Source organism: Ranitomeya imitator, chromosome 1 (assembly GCF_032444005.1).
Source record: "Ranitomeya imitator isolate aRanImi1 chromosome 1, aRanImi1.pri, whole genome shotgun sequence".
NCBI classification, from domain to species: Eukaryota; Metazoa; Chordata; class Amphibia; order Anura; family Dendrobatidae; genus Ranitomeya; species Ranitomeya imitator.
Window position 1 is genome coordinate 891,303,661 of NC_091282.1, and position 23,598 is coordinate 891,327,258.

General features: G+C 43.5%; 1 protein-coding gene across 1 annotated transcript in view; it reads right to left on the reverse strand.

Annotated features, from left to right (window-relative positions):
• The window catches only part of FRAS1 (Fraser extracellular matrix complex subunit 1), an 845,787-nt gene that overhangs the window by 452,206 nt on the left and 369,983 nt on the right, over positions 1-23,598 (reverse strand). The window contains exons 5-8 of the mRNA XM_069743201.1: positions 20,302-20,461; positions 10,512-10,648; positions 9,742-9,825; positions 790-891 (exon numbers count right to left, since the gene is read on the reverse strand). Coding sequence (XP_069599302.1) covers positions 790-891; positions 9,742-9,825; positions 10,512-10,648; positions 20,302-20,461 — 483 coding nt within the window. The remainder of the gene's footprint in view (positions 1-789; positions 892-9,741; positions 9,826-10,511; positions 10,649-20,301; positions 20,462-23,598) is intronic.

Sequence of the window (23,598 nt, forward strand, 5' to 3'; positions counted from 1 at the left end):
TAATACATAACAATAATATGAGACGTTTCATGCAGATATTCATTAACTGCAAATGACATAGCTACAGTGACGATGACACACCATAGGTAAATACAAGTTGTGCCTTAATTTGATGTCTGCTTATGTCTTTGCACAAGTACTCTATGTTTGATATGGCCAAATTCAGGTCCAGTAAATAGTGCATGTATTGTTGATGGAGATGAGGGTACTGATACGAAAAATCTCTCCTAGAATTTTAGTGGAAACAACATCAGGAAATTCAAATAACCCATACCTACTCTTCCAGTCACATCAGTTGCGCATTGCTATTCACAATACCGGTATTCTGTCATGAGAAATCTGAGAAGAGTTGATGTAATGTCCATATACATTTTTTACGCTTTCCATTGACAGAATTGAGCTGGTCCAATGGTGTCTGCACTTTGTGGACAGGACTATTGGAACTGGTGCTGGAAATATATTTCCAGCATAACTGCTCCTACTAAGGTTCATTCACACAACTGCTTTGTGTATGGAGTCATAGTAAGATTTATTCAGAGGTGTACTGGTTCTCGGTTATATCTATAATTCTCAAAAGCCAAACATTAAACCATGTTCCATGAAGAGAGGTATTCTTTCCTAGAAAAAATACTTCCCAAATATACATAAATGTTCACTTCCAAAAAATGTACGGAATCTGAAGAAAACGGCATCCTGATCATTAACCTGTCATCATGAACTCATTGTCATATTGCATGCCATATAATAGTGACACAGCGAACTAGGACTACTCATCAAATGTAACATTACCTTGTCACAGGACAGTGGTGGACAAGTCTTTGTATGGCACTTTACTTCCCCTTTCTCACAAATACAGGAGGTACATGGATTTTTCTTCCACTGTGAACCATGCTAAACGAACAGAAGATGGATATATATTACTATGTGATCAGCTATATTTTGCACAAATGACACCAACAAACTACACACAATACAGAATGACTAGTCCAACGTACAATACTAAATGAACCAGTCATGGGCTGTCAACCAAAATAAAAGTTAATGTAGATTAGAAAGTGTTTTGTAACAATCTACAATGTGGGTGCATTAAAACTATCTGAGAGACACGTTAACTTTATTTTCTACTGTTTTAGAAGACAACAAGCCCTACTGTGCACATTGTATATATATATGTATAGATACATTCTATTGTGCATTCTGCGTGCAGAATTATTAGCCAAGTTGTATTTTGATCATGATACGTTTTATACATGTTGTCCTCCTCCAAGCTGTTCAGGCTTGAGAGCCAACTACCAATTAAGTAAATCAGGTGATGTGCCTCTCTGTAATGAGGAGGGGTGTTGTCTAATGACATCAAAACCCTATATAAGGTGTGCTGAATTATTAGGCAACTTCCTTTCCTTTAGCAAAATGGGTCAGGAGAGAGATTTGACGGGCTCTGAAAAGTCCAAAATTGTGAGATGTCTTGCAGAGGGACGCAGCAGTCTTGAAATTGCCAAACTTTTGAAGCGTGATCACCGAACAATCAAGCGTTTCATGGCAAATAGCCAACAGGGTAGCAAGAAGCGTGTTGAGCAAAAAAGGCGCAAAATACCTGCCCATGAATTGAGGAAAATCAAGCGTGAAGCTGCCAAGATGCCATTTGCCACCAGTTTTGCCATATTTCAGAGCTGCAACGTTACTGGAGTAACAAAAAGCACAAGGTGTGCGATACTCAGGGACATGGCCAAGGTAAGGAAGGCTGAAAAACAACCACCTTTGAACAAGAAACATAAGATAAAACGTCAAGACTGGGCCAAGAAATATCTTAAGACTGACTTTTCAAAGGTTTTATGGACTGATGAAATGAGAGTGACTCTGAATGGGCCAGAGGCTGGATCAGTAAAGGGCAGAGAGCCCCACTCCGACTCAGACGCCAGCAAGGTGGAGGTGGGGTACTGGTATGGGCTGGTATCATCAAAGATGAACTTGTGGGACCTTTTCGGGTTGAGGATTTAGTGAATCTCAACTCCCAGACCTACTGGCAGTTTCTGGAAGACAACGTCTTCAAGCAGTAGTACAGGAAGAAGTCTGTATCGTTCAAGAAAAACATGATTTTCATGCAGGACAATGCTCCATCACATGCCTCCACAACGTGGCTGGCCAGTAAAGGTCTCAAAGAAGAAAAACTAATGACATGGCCCCCTTGTTCACCTGATCTGAACCCCATAGAGAACCTGTGGTCCCTCATAAAATGTGAGATCTACAGGGAGGGAAAACAGTACACCTCTCGGAACAGTGTCTGGGAGGCTGTGGTGGCTGCTGCACGCAACGTTGATCGTAAACAGATCAAGCAACTGACAGAATCTATGGATGGAAGGCTGTTAGTGTCATCATAAAGAAAGATGGCTATATTGGTCACTAATTTTGGGGGGTTTTGTTTTTGCATGTCAGAAATGTTTATTTCTAAATTTTGCGCAGTTATATTGGTTTACCAGGTGAAAATAAACAAGTGAGATGGGAATAGATTTGGTTTTAATTAAGTTGCCTAATAATTCTGCACAGTAATAGTTACCTGCACAAACAGATATCCTCCTAAGATAGCCAAATCTAAAAAAAAAACACTCCAACTTCCAAAAATATTAAGCTTTGATATTTATGAGTCTTCTGGGTTGATTGAGAACATAGTTGTTGATCAATAATAAAAATAATCCTCTAAAATACAACTTGCCTAATAATTCTGCACACAGTGTGTGTATGTATATATATATATATATATACATACCGTATATACTCGAGTATAAGCCGAGATTTTCAGCCCAAATTTTTGGGCTGAAAGTGCCCCTCACGGCTTATACTCGAGTCAAGGTGGGTGGCAGGGTCGGCGTGTGAGGGGGAGAGGGCGCTGAGGCATACTTACCTAGTCCCAGCGATCCTGGCACTGTCCCTGCTGTCCCACGGTCTTCGGTGCTGCAGCTTCTTCCCCTCTTCAGCGGTCACGTGGGACCGCTCATTAGAGAAATGAATAAGCGGCTCCACCTCCCATAGGGATGGAGCCACCTATTCATTTCTCTAATCAGCGGTGCCGGTGACCGCTGATTAGAGAAAGAAGCTGCGGCACCGAAGACCAGCTGTGACAGGCAGAGGGATCCGGACATCGGGACCAGGTAAGTATGTAATATTCACCTGTCCGCGTTCCAGCCGCCGGGCGCCGCTCCATCTTCCCGGCGTCTATCTGCGCTCTGACTATTCAGGTCAGAGGGCGCGATGATGCATATACAGGTCCTTCTCAAAAAATTAGCATATAGTGTTAAATTTCATTATTTACCATAATGTAATGATTACAATTAAACTTTCATATATTATAGATTCATTATCCACCAACTGAAATTTGTCAGGTCTTTTATTGTTTTAATACTGATGATTTTGGCATACAACTCCTGATAACCCAAAAAACCTGTCTCAATAAATTAGCATATCAAGAAAAGGTTCTCTAAACGACCTATTACCCTAATCTTCTGAATCAACTAATTAACTCTAAACACATGCAAAAGATACCTGAGGCTTTTATAAACTCCCTGCCTGGTTCATTACTCAAAACCCCCATCATGGGTAAGACTAGCGACCTGACAGATGTCAAGAAGGCCATCATTGACACCCTCAAGCAAGAGGGTAAGACCCAGAAAGAAATTTCTCAACAAATAGGCTGTTCCCAGAGTGCTGTATCAAGGCACCTCAATGGTAAGTCTGTTGGAAGGAAACAATGTGGCAGAAAACGCTGTACAACGAGAAGAGGAGACCGGACCCTGAGGAAGATTGTGGAGAAGGACCGATTCCAGACCTTGGGGAACCTGAGGAAGCAGTGGACTGAGTCTGGTGTGGAAACATCCAGAGCCACCGTGCACAGGCGTGTGCAGGAAATGGGCTACAGGTGCCGCATTCCCCAGGTAAAGCCACTTTTGAACCATAAACAGCGGCAGAGGCGCCTGACCTGGGCTACAGAGAAGCAGCACTGGACTGTTGCTAAGTGGTCCCAAGTACTTTTTTCTGATGAAAGCAAATTTTGCATGTCATTCGGAAATCAAGGTGCCAGAGTCTGGAGGAAGACTGGGGAGAAGGAAATGCCAAAATGCCTGAAGTCCAGTGTCAAGTACCCACAGTCAGTGATGGTGTGGGGTGCCATGTCAGCTGCTGGTGTTGGTCCACTGTGTTTCATCAAGGGCAGGGTCAATGCAGCTAGCTATCAGGAGATTTTGGAGCACTTCATGCTTCCATCGGCTGAAATGCTTTATGGAGATGAAGATTTCATTTTTCAGCACGACCTGGCACCTGCTCACAGTGCCAAAACCACTGGTAAATGGTTTACTGACCATGGTATTACTGTGCTCAATTGGCCTGCCAACTCTCCTGACCTGAACCCCATAGAGAATCTGTGGGATATTGTGAAGAGAAAGTTGAGAGACGCAAGACCCAACACTCTGGATGAGCTTAAGGCCGCTATTGAAGCATCCTGGGCCTCCATAACATCTCAGCAGTGTCACAGGCTGATTGCCTCCATTCCACGCCGCATTGAAGCAGTCATTTCTACCAAAGGATTCCCGACCAAGTATTGAGTGCATAACTGAACATTATTATTTGATGGTTTTTTTGTTTGTTATTAAAAAACACTTTTATTTGATTGGATGGGTGAAATATGCTAATTTATTGAGACAGGTTTTTTGGGTTATCAGGAGTTGTATGCCAAAATCATCAGTATTAAAACAATAAAAGACCTGACAAATTTCAGTTGGTGGATAATGAATCTATAATATATGAAAGTTTAATTGTAATCATTACATTATGGTAAATAATGAAATTTAACACTATATGCTAATTTTTTGAGAAGGACCTGTAGTGTGCGCGGCGCCCTCTGCCTGATCAGTCAGAGCAGAGAGACGCCGGGACCGGATGCTGGGAGCTGCAAGCGAGAGAGGCAAGTATGGCTTTTTTTTTTTTTTTTACTGCAGCAGCAGCAGCGGCCATGGCAGAGCTTTCTATGGGGAACTATGAACGGTGCAGAGCACTATATGAGGCACAGCTATAGGGCCATAATGAACGGTGCAGAGCACTGTATGGGGCACAGCTATAGGGAAATAATGAACGGTGCAGAGCACTGTATGGGGCACAGCTATAGGGAAATAATGAACGGTGCAGAGCACTATATGGGGCACAGCTATAGGGAAATAATGAACGGTGCAGAGCACTGTATGGGGCACAGCTATAAGGCCATAATGAACGGTGCAGAGCACTATATGGGGCACAGCTATAGGGAACTATGAACGGCGCAGAGCACTATATGGGGCACAGCTATAGGGAAATAATGAACGGTGCAGAGCACTATATGGGGCAGAGCTATAGGGCAATAATGAACGGTGCAGAGCACTATATTGGGCACAGCTATAGGGAAATAATGAACGGTGCAGAGAACTGTTTGGGGCACAGCTATAGGGAAATAATGAACGGTGCAGAGCACTATATGGGGCACAGCTATAGGGAAATAATGAACGGTGCAGAGCACTATATGGGGCACAGCTATAGGGAACTATGAACGGCGCAGAGCACTATATGGGGCACAGCTATAGGGAAATAATGAATGGTGCAGAGCACTATATGGCACAGCTATAGGGAAATAATGAACGGTGCAGAGCACTATATGGGGCACAGCTATAGGGAAATAATGAACGGTGCAGAGCACTATATGGCACAGCTATAGGGAAATAATGAACGGTGCAGAGCACTATATGGGGCACAGCTATAGGGAAATAATGAACGGTGCAGAGCACTGTATGGGGCACAGCTATGGGACAATCATGAACGGTGCAGAGCACTATATGGGGCACAGCTATAGGGAACTATGAACGGTGCAGAGCACTATATGGCACAGCTATGGGACAATCCTGAACGGTGCAGAGCACTATATGGCACAGCTATGGGGAAATAATGATCTATTTTTATTTTTGAAATTCACCGGTAAATGCTGCATTTCCACCCTAGGCTTATACTCGAGTCAATAAGTTTTCCCAGTTTTTTGTGGCAAAATTAGGGGGGTCGGCTTATACTCGGGTCGGCTTAAACTCGAGTATATACGGGTATATATATATATATATATATATATATATATATATATATATACACAGACAAAATTCCTGGTTCCATTCGCTTAAAGTAAGAAAAACCCACAATGGTGACGAACTTAGAAATGACAAGAGTAATTTTCAATTTTAATTTACTTACTCTTACTCTGAGAGTCAGAAATTGCTTTTTAATTTTTCGTTCAATAGAAACAAAATAAATAAATACAGAACAAGCTTAGGAAAATGGCCTGGACAAAAATGATGTCACCCCTAGAAAAGATTGAAAATAGGATATTTTCCAACCACTAGGACCCCCACTGATCAAGAGAACTGAAGAGTACAATGTGAAAGGAGAAGAGGTCAAAAATGCGCACTGCCGCTCCATTCATTCTTATTTGAATGCTTGGCTATCTCTGGCATAAAGAATGAATGGAGAGGCAGTGCGCACAATCATCCACTGCTCCATTCACATGGAGCTCTCCAGAGCCCCGATTCAAGGGATCAGTGGGGGTCTCAGTAATCGATCGTCCAATGATCAGAAATATATATCCTGTTCCATGGATAGTTGATACATTTTAAACTTGATAATACCCCTTTAATATACAGTATAGTAACTAGAATGGAGTCCCTCGAACATGTAAAATAAATAACCCCACAATACTAAAAGACGGCATTTTTACTTATTTTGGTTAGTTAGTATGCTGACATAAAATAAAATATTTAGTTTTACTTTTTTCACTTTGCTCCAGTGAGTCGTATCTAGCAGGAAAGTGTACACATAAGCCATTAATGTAGAACACAAATATATTAAATACTTTCCAAGGGGAGGAATCAGCAGGACATATAACCTTTATCAGCAATTTAGGCCCAGGCCTTTGAAGATGTAAGGGCACTATGAACACCACACTCCCCCACTGCATTCCTAACTATAGAACTGCAGCTTGCCAGGGAAAGAGAGCCAGCTTTTCAAAGGGCTATCCCACTTGGCTAACCTCAAAACAGCAATATTTCTAATCATTATTCTTGAAAATTAAGGATGACAGAATAGGAATGCTTTTCAGTTTAGGAATGTAATTGATTGATCTATAAATCACACACAAACCCAAAAGCTGCCAAAATCCAATTAGGGGCTGAACATATACTCAAATATGGTCTTTGGGGAAACATGAACTTATAAAGTTTAATAGGAAGTTTTCTTGTTAAAAAAAAGCTGGTTAGCATTTAGTTTGGTTCTTTTGGGATGAAGTATACAATTTAAAGTCACTATAAATGGACAGAATAATATATATTGTTGGGGTTCACTTCTCAGGACGGCTTTAGACATTAGGCCTTAGGTATAATTCACACAGGCAATGCAGTTCTAGTCCAAACACATGCAGTTTTTATTGCTTTCCACAGGTTGCCCAAACACCTCAAAAAAACAGACCTTGGCTACGCATACACGGCTGAGCTACCCCCAGCTGGGTCACACAAAACAGCTATTGTCCATAGCAACCAACGATACTTGCGGTGCTCTGCACATGGCCTGTGCAGACTCTTCTTAGAAAGTAGGGATTTTGGCTTTCCAACACTTTTCAGCTGCAAGACACATCCAGTTTGGTGCCATGGTCTGTGCATTCACCAAAAAACACATTTGTCTCTGCTATATCCAGCAGAGTTACTGACTCATCAGTTGAGATGAGCGAATATCTTCGCCTCCCTCTTTATTCCGCAAGCTATAGCGCTTACCGAACAAGCTGCCACGGAAACCCGGTTACCTGGATCGCTCCTACTGATCAGCGCCGCAGCTGCATGTGTCCCAGCTGTGTGACAGTTGCAACACATGCATGGAGAGCCCAACAAACAGGCTTGCCATGCATGTGCTCTGACTGTCACACAGCTGCGACACATGCAGCTGCGGGGCTAAACAGCTGATCAACAGGAGCGCTCCAGGTTTCCGGGTTCCCACAGCAGCTTGTTTGGTAAGCGCTATAGCTTGCTGAATAAGGAGAGAGCCGAAGATATTTGTTCATCTCTACTCATCAGTTATTTTATTCAGAGAGAGACCCCGACACGTCTCTCTCAGCTACAGCTCTCATCTTGGATGGTCAATCACCAGTAGCACACCCAACACTGCTTAACATCCAGCAGACTGACACTCCCTCAAGAGACTGCCACTCTATGAAGCTACTACCTGGTTCTTAGCAAAACTCTACAGATATATCTAGTCAAGACCTGTAGTGCTAACACTTAACCCTCACCTACCTGGCCTTCCGATAAATAATCCACAGGCACTCAACATTTCCATATATTTATAAATAAAGCTGTCCAAACACACAAGCACATTTAATTTGCAGTTGAGTGTTCATCATCATTAATTGTCTTAGGCTGGTTTCACATTTGCGTATTTTTTTTGCCGTTTTTGCGCAAAAAACGCATGCATTTTTTTCCCTATACTTAACATTAAAAACACATGCGTTTTTTTGCATGTGTTTTGACAACGCATGCATTTTTTCTCTGCATGCGTTGTGTTGCAGAAATGCAACATGTAGTAATTTCTAGCGGCGTTTTTTTGCTGCAAAAAAATGCATGCTTTTTTTGCGGCAAAAAAACTTATTGATGTTTATAGAAAAACACAAGAATACACACTGATAAGCCACCCCCAACCCTAACCTTAACCCTAAGGATCCTAACCCTAACCCTAAGGGTTAGGGTTAGGATCCCTAGGGTTAGGGCTAGGGTTTGTGTTAGGGTTAGAGTTTGGGTTAGGGTTAGAGTTTGGGTTAGGGTTTGTGTTAGGGTTAGAGTTTGGGTTAGGGTTAGAGTTTGGGTTAGGATCCCTAGGGTTAGGGTTTGTGTTAGGATTAGAGTTTGGGTTAGGGTTAGAGTTTGGGTTAGTGTTTGGGTTAGAGTTTGGGTTAGGGTTAGTGTTAGAGTTTGGGTTAGAGTTTGGATTAGGGTTTGTGTTAGGGTTAGAGTTTGGGTTAGGGTTTGGGTTAGAGTTTGGGTTAGGGTTTGTGTTAGGGTTAGAGTTTGGGTTAGGGTTAGAGTTTGGGTTAGGGTTAGAGTTTGGGTTAGGGTTTGTGTTAGGGTTAGAGTTTGGGTTAGGGTTTGGGTTAGAGTTTGGGCTAGGGTTAGGGTTTGTTTTAGAGTTAGGGTTAGCGTTTGGGTTAGGGTTAGAGTTTGGGTTAGAGTTTGGGTTAGGGTTTGTGTTAGAGTTTGGGTTAGAGTTTGGGTTAGGATCCCTAGGGTTACTAGGGATCCTAACCCTAACCCTAGGTATTTCTGTTTATAGTGGGCTTTCTAGTTGATTTTGATGATTGGCAGCTGTCACACACTTCTCATCACGCGTTTCAAAAACGCAAACGCACAAAAAAAGCATGTAAACGCGTCAAAACGCCGTGTTTGTGTTAAAACATGCAAAAACGCATGCGCCTAAAAAACGTAGCATTTAAACGCGTTTAAACGCATTTTTTCACCAAATGCGTTTGCGTTTAAAACGCTGCGTTTTTAAACGCAAATGTGAAACCAGCCTTAGTCAAATTTTACATTACTTCTAATATAAACAGAGGATAACGTAATAAAAAAAATATTTTCATCTGGAAAAGGGTTAACAGATATCAGGTTTATCTATAAGAAACTGAAAAAAAATAACTCACAAAAGTATTACCTCATATGTCTTTCCGGATACAGCACATGACTTTGGAAGGCACTCAGGACAACACTTTCCAGGAACGACAGCCAAGATTTCATCCTAAAATATAATTATGTTGAATATTTACCTGTCAATTACAAAAAGGAAGAAATGCAGACAAAAACACTTTCGTCAATGAGTGAGTGACTATCAGACCTGTGCTGACAAGTCTAGAGTGACAGATTTCCTTTACTATACATATGTTGTGAGGCTTCGCGAATTCCAAACACCTCCTGTCAGCCGCTGTAATGAAGACACACAACACACACGTCTCACACTACATTCACGTATTTGGAATACAGATATCTACTGCAATGAAAAAAAGGAGTTTGCAATACATATCCTCTAAAATGTGGTGGACAGTTATTTGAAATGATTCATTGTAGAATTTGGGCTACTAATATACTGCCGTTCTCAGCTGTGATGGACCACAGGTAGCCAATAAAAGTAATTTATGCCCACTGAATTTAAGGTATACCCTGTAGCTTTCAATGACGTGGCAACAAAACCAAAGAGTGACATGACAAAGGCTGTTTGTGGAAGATCCCAGCGGAGAGACTGTATGATCCTTACAAAACTTTCTCCACTGAAGCGTGAAAAAACTATGCCTTGCTGTTTTACATGGCGTAGGCTAGCTGTCAAGCCATAGCCTGAGGTGCTCATCGATGAGAACATGGGAATGTGCATTATGCATGAAGCGCGGCTTGAATAGTCAGTGATTTCTTTTCCCCTGCCAGACTTATTACCTTATCACATAGTAAAGGAAGACAATCAGCTGTTAGGCACTGCGTCACCCCATTCTTGCATGTACATCTTGAACACTGTCCCAACCTCCATTCCTCTCCATCCTGTAGAATAAGGCCATCATCCAGAGAGCAGGATTCTAGAACACATATAAAGATAATATGACATATGTATTGGGTCTTATGAACCCAAAGTGAGCTGTCAACTTCACAGTGTCATAGTTACACAAAGTCAAATAAAACAGCACAGTTCAGGTTTATGTGGCTAGCATAATATAAAAGGTGTCCAAACAGGTGGAAAACATCTCTATATAATACAAAAAATGTCATAGTGATACAACCCAGCTGAAAGGTGCATGGTTTATCCTTTATCATTTATTGCCATTCAAGAATTCAGGACCAGACAAACCGTCCATTAGCAGTGTAATAATGATCCTTCCGTCCACACACTTTGAGCCCAATTCATCATTTTCTTTTTCTTTCTTTAAACCACATTTCTTTTTTGTCTTGTGGCATTAGCTGACTTTTTTTTGCACCTAATTCTTCAAAATGGAATGCATGGTTCATGAATTTTGAGCAACATAAAAAAAAGCTCTTTGATTTTTGTTTTTAAGATGTTCTGCAACTTTTAAGCACACATTAAAAAATGCATGTTCTGCTAAAAATTTTTGCAGATGTACATAAAATCTCTCGAGGGGGGACTGGAGTTCATTTGATCAAAAATTTTACAACTTTTTCAAAAGTCACAATTGGTAACTTAGTTGAAAATATCTGGAGACAGCAAAATGCACCCACAATGATGAAAATAAAAATAAACCAGGAGAACACACACACAAAAATTAAAAATAAGAATAAGGCGCATATGAAAAACAGGCAAAAACATTGATAAAGGAATGTACTTATGGGAACAACATTTTTTTTTCTTACACATCTAAATATATATATTTTTTTACTTTATAACATTTCCCCAGGGGGGGCATCATGTTATAAGGTCAGATCGCTGATCTGACACTTTGCAATGCACTATGTCAGATCAGCGATCTGACGTGCACTGCTCCTGGCTTACCAGCACCTGCTCTGAGCAGGCATTTGGTAAGCCACCTCCGGATGCAGCCCCGCGGCCATTTTGGATCCGGGGGCCTGCAGGGAGGAGACGCTCAGTACAAGATGAGCAGATCGCCTTGTACCGAGGGTCTCAGGGAAGCACGCAGGGAGCCCCCTCCCTGCCCGATGCTTCCCTATGCCCCCGGAAAGCTGCAATCATGTTTGATCGCAGTGTGCCGGGGGTTAATGTGCCGGGGGCAGTCCGTGACCGCTCCTGGCACATAGCGCCGGATGTCAGCTGTGATAGTCAGCTGACACCCAGCCACCCTCCCCCGTGAGCGCGGCCGATCGCTATGACGTACTATCCCGTCCCTGGGACTTAAGTCCCAGGTCACCTTGATGGGATAGTTTGTCATATGCGATTAAGGGGTTAGAGTTTGCAACAACTTACCTGGGAGACACACCAAGCATGTGGAAGGTGCTCTGGTCAGATGAAACCAAAATCAAACTTTTTGGCAACAATGCCAAAAGATATGTTTGGTGTAAAGGCAACACAGTTCATCACCCTGAACATACCATCCCCACTGTCAAACATGGTGGTGGCAGCATCATGGTTTGGGCCTGCTTTTCTTCAGCAGGGACAGGGAAGACGGTCAAAATTGATGGGAAGATGGATTTAGCCAAATACAGGACCATTCTTGAAGAAAACCTGTTGGGGTCTGCAAAAGACCTGAGACGGATGGAGATTTGTCTTCCAACAAGACAATGATCCCAAGCATAAAGCAAAATCTACAATGGAATGGTTCACAAATAAACGTATCCAGGTGTTAAGGTACCTTCACACATAACGATATTGTTAACGATATCGTTGCTTTTTGTGACGTAGCAACGATATCGTTAAAGAAATCGTTATGTGTGACAGCGACCAACGATCAGGCCCCTGCTGGGAGATCGTTGGTTGCTGAAGAAAGTCCAGAACTTTATTTCGTCGCTAGATCTCCCGCGGACATCGCTGGATCGGCGTGTGTGACACCGATCCAGCGATGTCTTCACTGGTAACCAGGGTAAACATCGGGTTACTAAGCGCAGGGCCGCGCTTAGTAACCCGATGTTTACCCTGGTTACCAGCGTAAAAGTAAAAAAAAATAAACACTACATACTTACCTACCGCTGTCTGTCCCCGGCGCTCAGCTTCTCTGCTCTGGCTGTGAGCACAGCGGCCGGAAAGCAGAGCGGTGACGTCACCGCTCTGCTTTCCAGCTGACCGACGCTCACAGCCAGTACAGGAGTGCAGAGAAGCAGAGCGCTGGGGACAGACAGCGTTCGGTAAGTATGTAGTGTTTTTTTTTTTTTACTTTTACGCTGGTAACCAGGGTAAACATCGGGTTACTAAGCGCGGCCCTGCGCTTAGTAACCCGATGTTTACCCTGGTTACCGGCATCGTTGGTCGCTGGAGAGCTGTCTGTGTGACAGCTCTCCAGCGACCAAACAGCGACGCTGCAGCGATCCAGATCGTTGTCGGTATCGCTGCAGCGTCGCTTAATGTGAAGGGGCCTTTAGAATGGCCGAGTCAAAGTCCAGACCTCAATCCAATCGAGAATCTGTGGAAAGAGCTGAAAACTGCTGTTCACAAACAATCTCCATCAAACCTCACTGAGCTCGAGCTGTTTGCCAAGGAAGAATGGGCAAGAATTTCAGTCTCTTGATGTACAAAACTGATCGAGACATACCCCAAGCGACTTGCAGCTGTAATCGCAGCAAAAGGTGGCACAACAAAGCAAAATAGGGGCCGAATAATATTGCACGTCCCGCTTTTCAGTTTTTGAGTTTCCACAAAAATAAAAAATAAACAATAAATTTCATTCAACTTCACACTTGTGTTCCTCTTGTTGTTGATTCTTCACCAAAAATTTACATTTGGTATCTTTATGTTTGAAGCATATGTGGGAAAAGGTTGAAAAGTTCAAGGGGGCCGAATACTTTCGCATGGCACTGTATTAGGATCTTGAGATGGGAATGCCCCTTGAAGCTACACAGCATAGAGGCGGTCACTCAGGCAGGAAGAGGCAGCGTTAAGCAAGGAATAGAGCTGGAGTGACAGAGGCTTCAGATGTATAGCCAAATTTACAGATCAATTAAAATGCTGTTTTCTCAATAACGGTAGAACGGACTTGCCATATAAAGGTATTACTGGCCTTGTCTTTGAAAGAGCTCCATGCACATATACGGTAAATGATCTGTGAAATCGTGCTGATAGGTTCCCTTTAATATAAAATACAAATTGTGACGCGATGGTGTGCCCACATTCGTTGTATTACAAAATGGGAAGGCTTGCTTTGCTCTCGTATCCAAAGCCAATTGTAAACACAATTAACTGCTGTGGTATTTTAGACTAGTTATACAAACATTTTATTCATCAGTCTCCTCCTTCATAAAAAATCAAATAAGATCCATAAAGACAAACCTATATTTAAATCACTCTCTTAATAAGTCTGGTTCTCTTGCTATTTTCCATCTGTGACTTAAGGTACCTTCACACTAAACGATATCGCTAGCGATCCGTGACGTTGCAGCGTCCTCGCTAGCGATATCGTTTAGTTTGACATGCAGCAGCGATCAGAATCCTGCTGTGATGTCGTTGGTTGGGGCTAGAGGGCCAGAACTTTCTTTGGTCGCTGGCTCTCCCGCTGACATCGCTGAATCGGCGTGTGTGACACCGATTCAGCGATGTCTTCGCTGGTAACCAGGGTAAACATCGGGTTACTAAGCGCAGGGCTGCGCTTAGTAACCCGATGTTTACCCTGGTTACCATTGTAAAAGGTAAAAAAAACAAACGCTTCATACTTACCTTCGGCTGTCTGTCCCTCGGCACTGTGCTTTCCTGCACTCACTGTGAGCGCTGGCCAGCCAGAAAGCAGAGCGGTGACGTCACCGCTGTGCTTTCCGGCCACTGTGCTCACAGCCAGTACAGAGAAGCAGAGCACCCGGGACAGACAGCGAAGGTAAGTATGAAGCGTTTGTTTTTTTTACTTTTAGGATGGTATCCAGGGTAAACATCGGGTTACTAAGCGCGGCCCTGCGCTTAGTAACCCGATGTTTACCCTGGTTACCGGCATCGTTGGTCGCTGGAGAGCGGTCTGTGTGACAGCTCTCCAGCGACCAAACAGCGACGCTGCAGAGATCCGGATCGTTGTCTGGATCGCTGCAGCGTCGTTTAAGGTACCTTCACACTAAACGATGCTGCAGCGATCCAGACAACGATCCGGATCGCTGCAGCGTCGCTGTTTGGTCGCTGGAGAGCTGTCACACAGACAGCTCTCCAGCGACCAACGATCAGGGGAAAGACTTCGGCATCGTTGAAACTGTCTTCAACGATGCCGAAGTCCCCGGGTAACCAGGGTAAACATCGGGTTACTAAGCGCAGGGCCGCGCTTAGTAACCCGATGTTTACCCTGGTTACCATCGTTAAAGTAAAAAAAACAAACGCTACATACTTACCTACCGCTGTCTGTCCCCGGCGCTGGGCTTCTCTGCTCTGGCTGTGAGCACAGCGGCCGGAAAGCACAGCGGTGACGTCACCGCTCTGCTTTCCGGCTGCCCGCCGCTCACAGCCAGAGCAGAGAAGCCCAGCGCCGGGGACAGACAGCGGTAGGTAAGTATGTAGCTTTTGTTTTTTTTACTTTAACGATGGTAACCAGGGTAAACATCGGGTTACTAAGCGCGGCCCTGCGCTTAGTAACCCGATGTTTACCCTGGTTACCAGCGAAGACATCGCTGAATCGGCGTCACACACGCCGATTCAGCGATGTCAGCGGGACCTCAACGATCAAAAAATTGCCCAGGCCATTCCGACACGACCAGCGATCTCACAGCAGGGGCCTGTTCGCTGCTACGTGTCACACATAGCGAGATCGCTACTGAGATCGCTGTTGCGTCACAAAACTTGTGACTCAGCAGCGATCTCGCTAGCGATCTCGCTATGTGTGACGGGGCCTTTAGTGTGAAGGTACCTTAACTGACGTCCACTCAAACAATACCCCCCAGGTACACCATACTGTAATGAAGCTTTCATTAGAACCACCAGAAATTAAGCATGTTAGGCCCCATCTATTTAATACTGAGCTTCCTTGTTGATAGTGAATGCCAGTAAATGGCATCACACTAAAGGCCCCTTCACACTTAGCGACGCTGCAGCGATACCGACAACGATCCGGATCGCTGCAGCGTCGCTGTTTGGTCGCTGGAGAGCTGTCACACAGACCGCTCTCCAGCGACCAACGATGCCGGTAACCAGGGTAAACATCGGGTAACTAAGCGCAGGGCCGCGCTTAGTAACCCGATGTTTACCCTGGTTACCATGCTAAAAGTAAAAAAAAACAAACACTAGATACTTACCTACCGCTGTCTGTCCTCCAGCGCTGCGCTCTGCATCTCTGCTCTCCTCCTGTACTGTCTGTGAGCCGGAAAGCAGAGCGGTGACGTCACCGCTCTGCTTTCCGGCTCACAGCCAGTACAGGAGGAGAGCAGAGCACAGCGCTGGAGGACAGACAGCGGTAGGTAAGTATCTAGTGTTTGTTTTTTTTTTACTTTTAGCATGGTAACCAGGGTAAACATCTGGTTACTAAGCGCGGCCCTGCGCTTAGTTACCCGATGTTTACCCTGGTTACCAGTGAAGACATTGCTGGATCGGTGTCACACACGCCGATCCAGCGATGTCAGCAGGAGTCCAGCGACGAAATAAAGTTCTGGACTTTATTCAGCGACCAACGATCTCCCAGCAGGGGCCTGATCGTTGGTCGCTGTCACACATAACGATTTCATTAACGATATCGTTGCTACGTCACAAATAGCAACGATATCGTTAACAATATCGTTATGTGTGAAGGTACCTTAAGTGTTCTTAATTGGATTCAAAGTCTCATTTGAGCAATTGAGCTCTTTTCCTTTGTCACTAATTAGACAGTGCTGTCAATGTAAATGGGAGACAAGATCAGATAAGTGAGGTGAAAAAATAAATGAACAAAAATAAAACATTTCAATTAGTATTTGCTGGTTAGCATTCATGGGACATATAGTGATGTGAGCCACAAAGATTTCAATAACGATTTCCTTCTCTGCAGGCTCCGCAAAATTGACAGGTTACCAGAGGATGGAAATTATATGAGTAAATATGGCGGTTGTTGGTTTTATTAGGAAGAATGCTAGGATTACCTAACTGGTTTATGGATAAAGGTACCGTCACACTCAGCGACGCTGCAGCGATATAGACAACGAGCCGGTCGCTGGAGCGTCACTGTTTAGGTCGCTGTAGAGACGTCAAACACAGCAGCTCCAGAACGATGCAGGAGTGATCCAGTGACGCAACGGCGACTCACTTATCATCCTCGCTGGTTGTTAGCTCCATGTAAAACATTTCTGGCATCGTTGCTTTTGATGTCAAACATGACGATACACGCCGACCTGACGACGAAATAAAGTTCTGGACTTCTAGATCCGACCAGCGATGTCACAGCGGGAGCCAGATCGCTGCTGCGTGTCAAACACAACGAGATCGCTATCCAGGATGCTGCAACGTCACGGATCGTTGTCGTTCACGTTCTCGTTGCAAAGTTGCTGAGTGTGACGGTACCTTAAGTATCTTAACTATGTGTTACACTCAACTAATAGAAAGCGTCAGCTGGATTTTAAATGATGTAAAATCCCCCTTGGGAACTGTGACGCTAGTCACTTCTCATGAACTAGCCGTGAGGCAGAGTGGTCAAGAGGTCCAAGGTCAAAAGCCAGGAAGGTACGTCATAAACAGAAAGAAGAGACAAAGGTGTAGTCAGCTAATGTTCCAAGGTCAAAATACCAGAAAGATAGCAGACCATAGCAGAAGGTATTAAACAGATGGATGGTTAGAATGATGTCCACGGTCAGGCAACAAAAGATCTACAAACAGAATGCAAGGCACAGAGAGGTAAACCATAGAGTAGCTGAATGTACATCGGGCAGAGGTCTGGGAGAAACAGTCCAGTTAAGTAGCCTGGCAATTACACAGAATAATGAAAACCTGGAGACAGTCAGCGCCTCCCAGTCTCAGATTGGACGGCCGAGCTGTCAATTAAAACACTGACATCTCAGCTTGCCCTTACACCAGATTGGACAGCTGAGCTGTCACTAGTTACATCCCAGACACAGATGGGGAGGAACTGTAACAGAAAAATTCAGCATAACTCCAGGCTCCACAGATACACAGCTTTATCTTATTATCCCGAGTATCCCCCATCCTCTGGAATTCTGTGCCCCAACACGTCCGGTTATCCACCACATTTGGATCCTTCAAAAGAAACCTGAAAACCCAGCTCTTCAAAGAAGCTTACAACCTGCAATGACCGCACGGCCACCTCAACACCATCGGATCTACTATCTTTCTTCCCCATAATCCTGTACAATGTAAGCCCGCAAGGGCAGGGTCCTCTTCCCTCTGTACCATGTATAACAACAGAAAAAGATGATTTACCAGCACATACAGTTTTAAAACATGAAGTAAGCTAGGATGCCGATTACAGATGTGTACTGAATGACAGCCTAGGATATCACTGTACATGTCTTTAAATGGAATCTCAGCAAATAATTTACATTGACTACGTGTTACCACTGTTCAGAGAGTCTAACCAGAGGACCTACGCACTTGCCATTTACCTGGTGAAAATGCCATGATCCTCCTAAATCTGTTATTTTTATGTATTTTTTATTATTGCTCCTGTACCTCAACATCTCTGAGATATGGCTCTCACCTTCCATATATAGAAATCCAGTCTTGTTAGCCAAAGGGTTGTGATCCTCAACTCTTCTATGTAGCCTCTTCATGAGGACCATAGCCCCCATAGCTAACAAGACTAGATTTATATATAGGGAAGAGTGGGCCATATCACAGTAATGTAGAGGACACGTAACAAAAAAAAAGTGTTATCCAGGGATCCAGGAGAAAAGAGGTATTTAGATAAATCAAATCTGCTTGAATAGAATTTGCCTTCAATTTTCAAAAAATTTAAATTCTCCAGAATTTAATTTTTTTGCGATTTGCTTTATGGGAATTAGGCTAAATTAATGCCATGTGGCAAAAAAGAGTGGGCAAAATAGGAATGAAAAAAATACTCATCACCAGTCCTGCCGCAGCCTGTTTTCTGGTGCTTAGCGCCTCCTCTCGAGTCTTCTTCTGCGTTCTTCACTCAACACTGGGTCTCAAATATTATGACACACAACCCCTGAAGCCTAGTCAGCTCCTCGGGTAGCACAAGTCATGATCTCAAAATGTGTGTAATGATGTCTGAGGCCTACTGGGCATCAGAGGCACTGTCGCTGACTGAAAATTACTGAAGAATATGCGAGAGGCTGCATGGATCAACAGGCGGTGAGCCGCGGCAGTGGGACAGGTAAGTTGAGAGGTGAGGATTCTTTTTTTTTTTTTTCCCACCACGTTTATTATGCTATGAGGTCAGAGCATAATAAGGAACATTTGAGTTGCATCCAATAAAATTTGAGCAATCTATCAAATTCAAATCTTTATAGATTCACTTATCTCTAGCATCTTAGAGCAGATGAAACAATTACAAATTATTAGTAAGTGACCAGTCCCATTTATAACAGGAACTTCGGGCAGCATGAATCAGTCTTTTCAGCCAGGTATGTTTTTCTCTCAAATGCTCCGGTGTTTCAGCGAAAACATAGTTTGAAGATCACATCTCTTCGCACCCTGTAATCCATTGATATGTCTCTCCAGTGTGTGTACACAGGGAGAGATCTATCAATTCGAGCGATGAACACAGATGTGATCTTTAAACTATATTTTTTGAATCACCGAAGTGTAACGGAGAAAAACATACCTGGGTGCAATTGTGCAGCCAGACACTAATTAATGCTGCCAGTGGTTTGGTCAGTATAAATTGACGAGAAGGTTCCCTTACAATATGTAGAACAAATATAAATGCCCAACTTGTAAAAATGATTTGTCAACTATTTTATGATTTTTCAATAATTTATCAAGTTAGTTTCTTCATTCAAGATATGCAAACAAGAAATGTTAACCATTTCTCTGCCAATCTGGCCATAGATGGAACAATGTGTCAGTGATCTGGACTTTAAAGACAACTATTACAATGATAATCACAACTATAAATTGTATTTTACTTCTACCACAAAGAATGGTTTAAAAATCATCAGACCTGCTGCAATATTTTTCTTATTGTCAAATCTACAATCAGTGTTTTATCAACTACTGGGAAAATCAATCTCATCTCTGCAGATATCTGACCAGTCGTGTTCTTTTGTTCAGAAGAGAAAAATATAGGGAAAAGCCCAGATGTAATCTTTAAAATGAGGAATAACCAAAAAATAGGAACATAAGGGCAGTGTCTGGCTCAAACAGACGTTTGTGTATACCGTAATTAAGTTTTTTTATACATAGAATTTCAAAACTCACTCCACACTTTCATGAAATTCCTGGAACGAGCTAATCTACACAACAGACAATACGATATAATGTTGGTAATAACAGTTATAGGCACTAACCTCAATAATTGTCAGTACTATGTTAACAAGTTGTTTTTATAATAAGTAACATTATTTTGAAGTATTACCCCAGTGTTATCCAACAAATGTTATCCAATAAAACATCCTTATATAATGATAGACACCATCACTGATTGCCAAGTCCTTGGAGCATGATATACCTTACTAAATGCATAAATAACACATTTGCACTCACCTCCTGTTCCCACACACTTTGGGCAGCATTCTCCAGGAGCTACAGTCTCTATTTCTCCGGTTCTGCAGCTTGTCCTAGGACAGGGCTTTGAGGCACACATCACCTTTCCATGCATACAGGTGCACATAATGCATTTGGATGGAGCCCATTGCGTACTATGCTGTAAGTAAAAAAAAATAAGGAGATTTACTTTGCAAAACTAAAACTACTGTCCACTTGTACTAAATTGCTAGCATTATTACTATTCCCACTTCAGATTCTAATGGAAAATATTATGCACAAGCAAAAACAATTATTAATACTTTCGAAAGCAAAGTTAAAGGGTGTGAAGGATGAAACCAGAGAGATCACACATGTCCCACTGTTGCCACCAATATGTGAAGAATGACACCGGAGAGTTCACAAATATCCCACCCCTGCCACCAATATGTGAAGAAACATACCTCACAGCCCCACCTGACATCATTAATATGTCAAGGGGTCACATGGAACCGTCTACCCACTTGCACTGTGAAGTTCCACTCCACCAGGTGATACGCAAGGTCAGCTGGGCACAGTTTTAAACAGACATCTCCCTGTCCACACGGGCACAGGATGGCATGGGCTGTGAGAGAGGGTGGCCCACGCAACAACCCTGACAGGCTGAGAGACCCCTTTCACTAGCACCAGTGAAACAGAATCTTACAGAAGTGAGTGCAATTGAGGCTCTGACTGCCGGTTCATAGTGATGCGAGCAGCGTGATCAGATCATGTGATCATGCTGCTGACGTCACTCGCCAGCGTAGCGCAGCAGAGGCGATAAGTGCTCCAGTGGAGCTGAAGACACCGAAGATTAAGTGCATTGGGGGGGGGGGGAATTTGAGCGGTGATGGGGGATTTATTACGTGGGGGGAGAATTGGAGTGGGGATAGAGGTGTTTAATGTGTGGGGAGAATTTGAGTGGGGATGGGGGATTTATTATGTGTGGGATGAATTGGAGTGGGGATGGGGGTGTTTAATGTGTGTGGGGAGAATTGGAGTGGGGATGAGGGAGGTTTATTTTGTGTGGGTAGAATTGGAGTGGAGATGGGGGATTTATTATGTGTGGGGAGAATGGGAGTGGAGATGGGGTTATTTATTTTGTGTGGGGAGATTTGTGGACACAAAATGAAGAGCAAAGAAGGAGATGGGGGCATGTATGAGGAAACAGTACAGGGGAATGGGGGCATATATGAGGAAACAGTACGGGGAATGGGGGGCATGCATGAGGAAACAGTATGGGGGAATAGGGGGCATATATGAGGAAACAGTATGTGGGATGGGTGTAGACAGTATGGGGAGCAAATGGGGAAATGTATGCGGACACAGTATGAGTACTGATGTGAAAAATGTATGTGGACAGAGTAAGGGAAGTGAAGGTGATGGGATGTGTGCAGAAGCAGTATGGGGAGTCAGGTAAGCAGGCAGTATAGAAAGTGAGAGGGTAAATATATGAGGAGAAAGTACGGTGAACAGGGGGGATGTGAGAGGAAACAGTATGAGGAGGGAGTGGAATAGTGTGAGGAGACAGTATGGGGGCAGAAAAGTGAGTGGGCACAAAATAGAAACTGAGTAGTGGGGGCGTTGCATGGAGGGACAGTGTAAGGGCACAGCCAGGAGGAGACAGTATACCAAGGAGGGGGAGCATGAAGAGAGAGTACAGTATAAATACTGTGCCCTATAGGGGGGACACAGTATGAGAAGACAGTGTTAAGAGGGGACCGCTATGGAAAGGAGAGGTCAGTGTAAAGAGCATGTACCATAAGAGGGACAGTGTGGGGGTCATATTTTGTGCAGACAATATAGTGAGGGGCAATTTTTTATTCAGTAGCATAATGACACTTCTATCTTTAAGGGCATCATGTGGAGATTTTCTGGAAAAGAGCGGAGAAGATGGAAGTCTGCAGAGATGAGCTGTGGATGAGAAAACTCATCATGGGGTCTGGACAAGATCAAGAAAAGGAGAACGACTCCAGAGACGACATCATCTATGAGGTACCTGGATGTAAATGTTATTTGTGATACTAACTAATTCTCATGTTTTTATTTATGTTAGGAGCATTAAAGGGGGTGTTCAGGTTTGTAATGAGTCTGCAGTCATTGTTTGTGTCTGCAGACTTCTGAATTCTGACAGTGCTCACTGCACGCTGTCAGGATTCTCTCGTGCTGGCGATTTACATACATGCGGTCACGTGCTGATTAGACATGTGTAGCCTCAGTCAATGAAAATAAACTGAGCGAGGCCGGGCACGTCTAGTCGGAATGTGGTCAGAAGTCTACAAATCACATGCCTGTGCTGACATGACTGTCCACTGGCAAGGGAGAACCCTAAAAGTGTGCAGTGCATTAGTTGTGAGAATTCAGAAGTCTGCGATGCCAAGATTCAGCTCTGCAGGTTCCAGTAGTCATCACATGGACACTTCACTCATATGCGATTTTCATACTTGTGGTCCTGTGACAATGAGCTTCTGTTCCTGCTTCTCTCAGTTTTTCACTGAACATTGACAGCATTAGGGAGAGTGGCTCCTCGGTACATGGCTAAGTGTGCAAATCGCATATGTCCTTGGGGGGCGCAAACTGAATTCTTGCCCCGGGTGCCAGAAAATCTAGATATACATCTGTGGAGGAAATTAAATAGCACTGCTGAGCTGTCCCAATACAAATAGGGTTAGGCTAAAGACTTCTGAATCTCACCATGATTTTTCTATGCTACCCCCTTGCCTGTTTCCTCTCCTCGCACCTCCCTCCTTCTGCTCCAGATTATAATAGCCTGTGAGGCTTGACACATTTGACCCTTTTGGATGTCTGGTAGATATTTTTTAGCAAGGTATTAAAGGGGTCTGTTACCAAAATTCACAATACAAATTTACACTCCATGATTATCGTGAACAAGCGATACTAAACAGGATGCTGAACACCAGATGAATGTGCAAAATGCTTGCTCGCCAGAGGAAATTATTTTTTTGTTTACTTAAAAAAAATATACTGTTTTCGTCAGCGTATCATCCTTTGTAGACAGGACCTGTGCTCGAGAACAATGGCAGGCTAGGCGCACTGATCAATCTATTACTGATAATTCAGTGTGTATATGAAGCGTGGTTTGCCTGTGTTATTAGAACTCAGTAAACAAGTAGTTGATCCATGTCAAAAGGGCTGTACAATCATCTTATTAAAACAAGTAGTTTAGGATTACAGGTGAAGAGTTACAGAGCTTACGAGTACAAGTGTATTCAGCCCCACCCAGGCTGACAGACAGCTGTAGGAGAAAGAAGAAATACT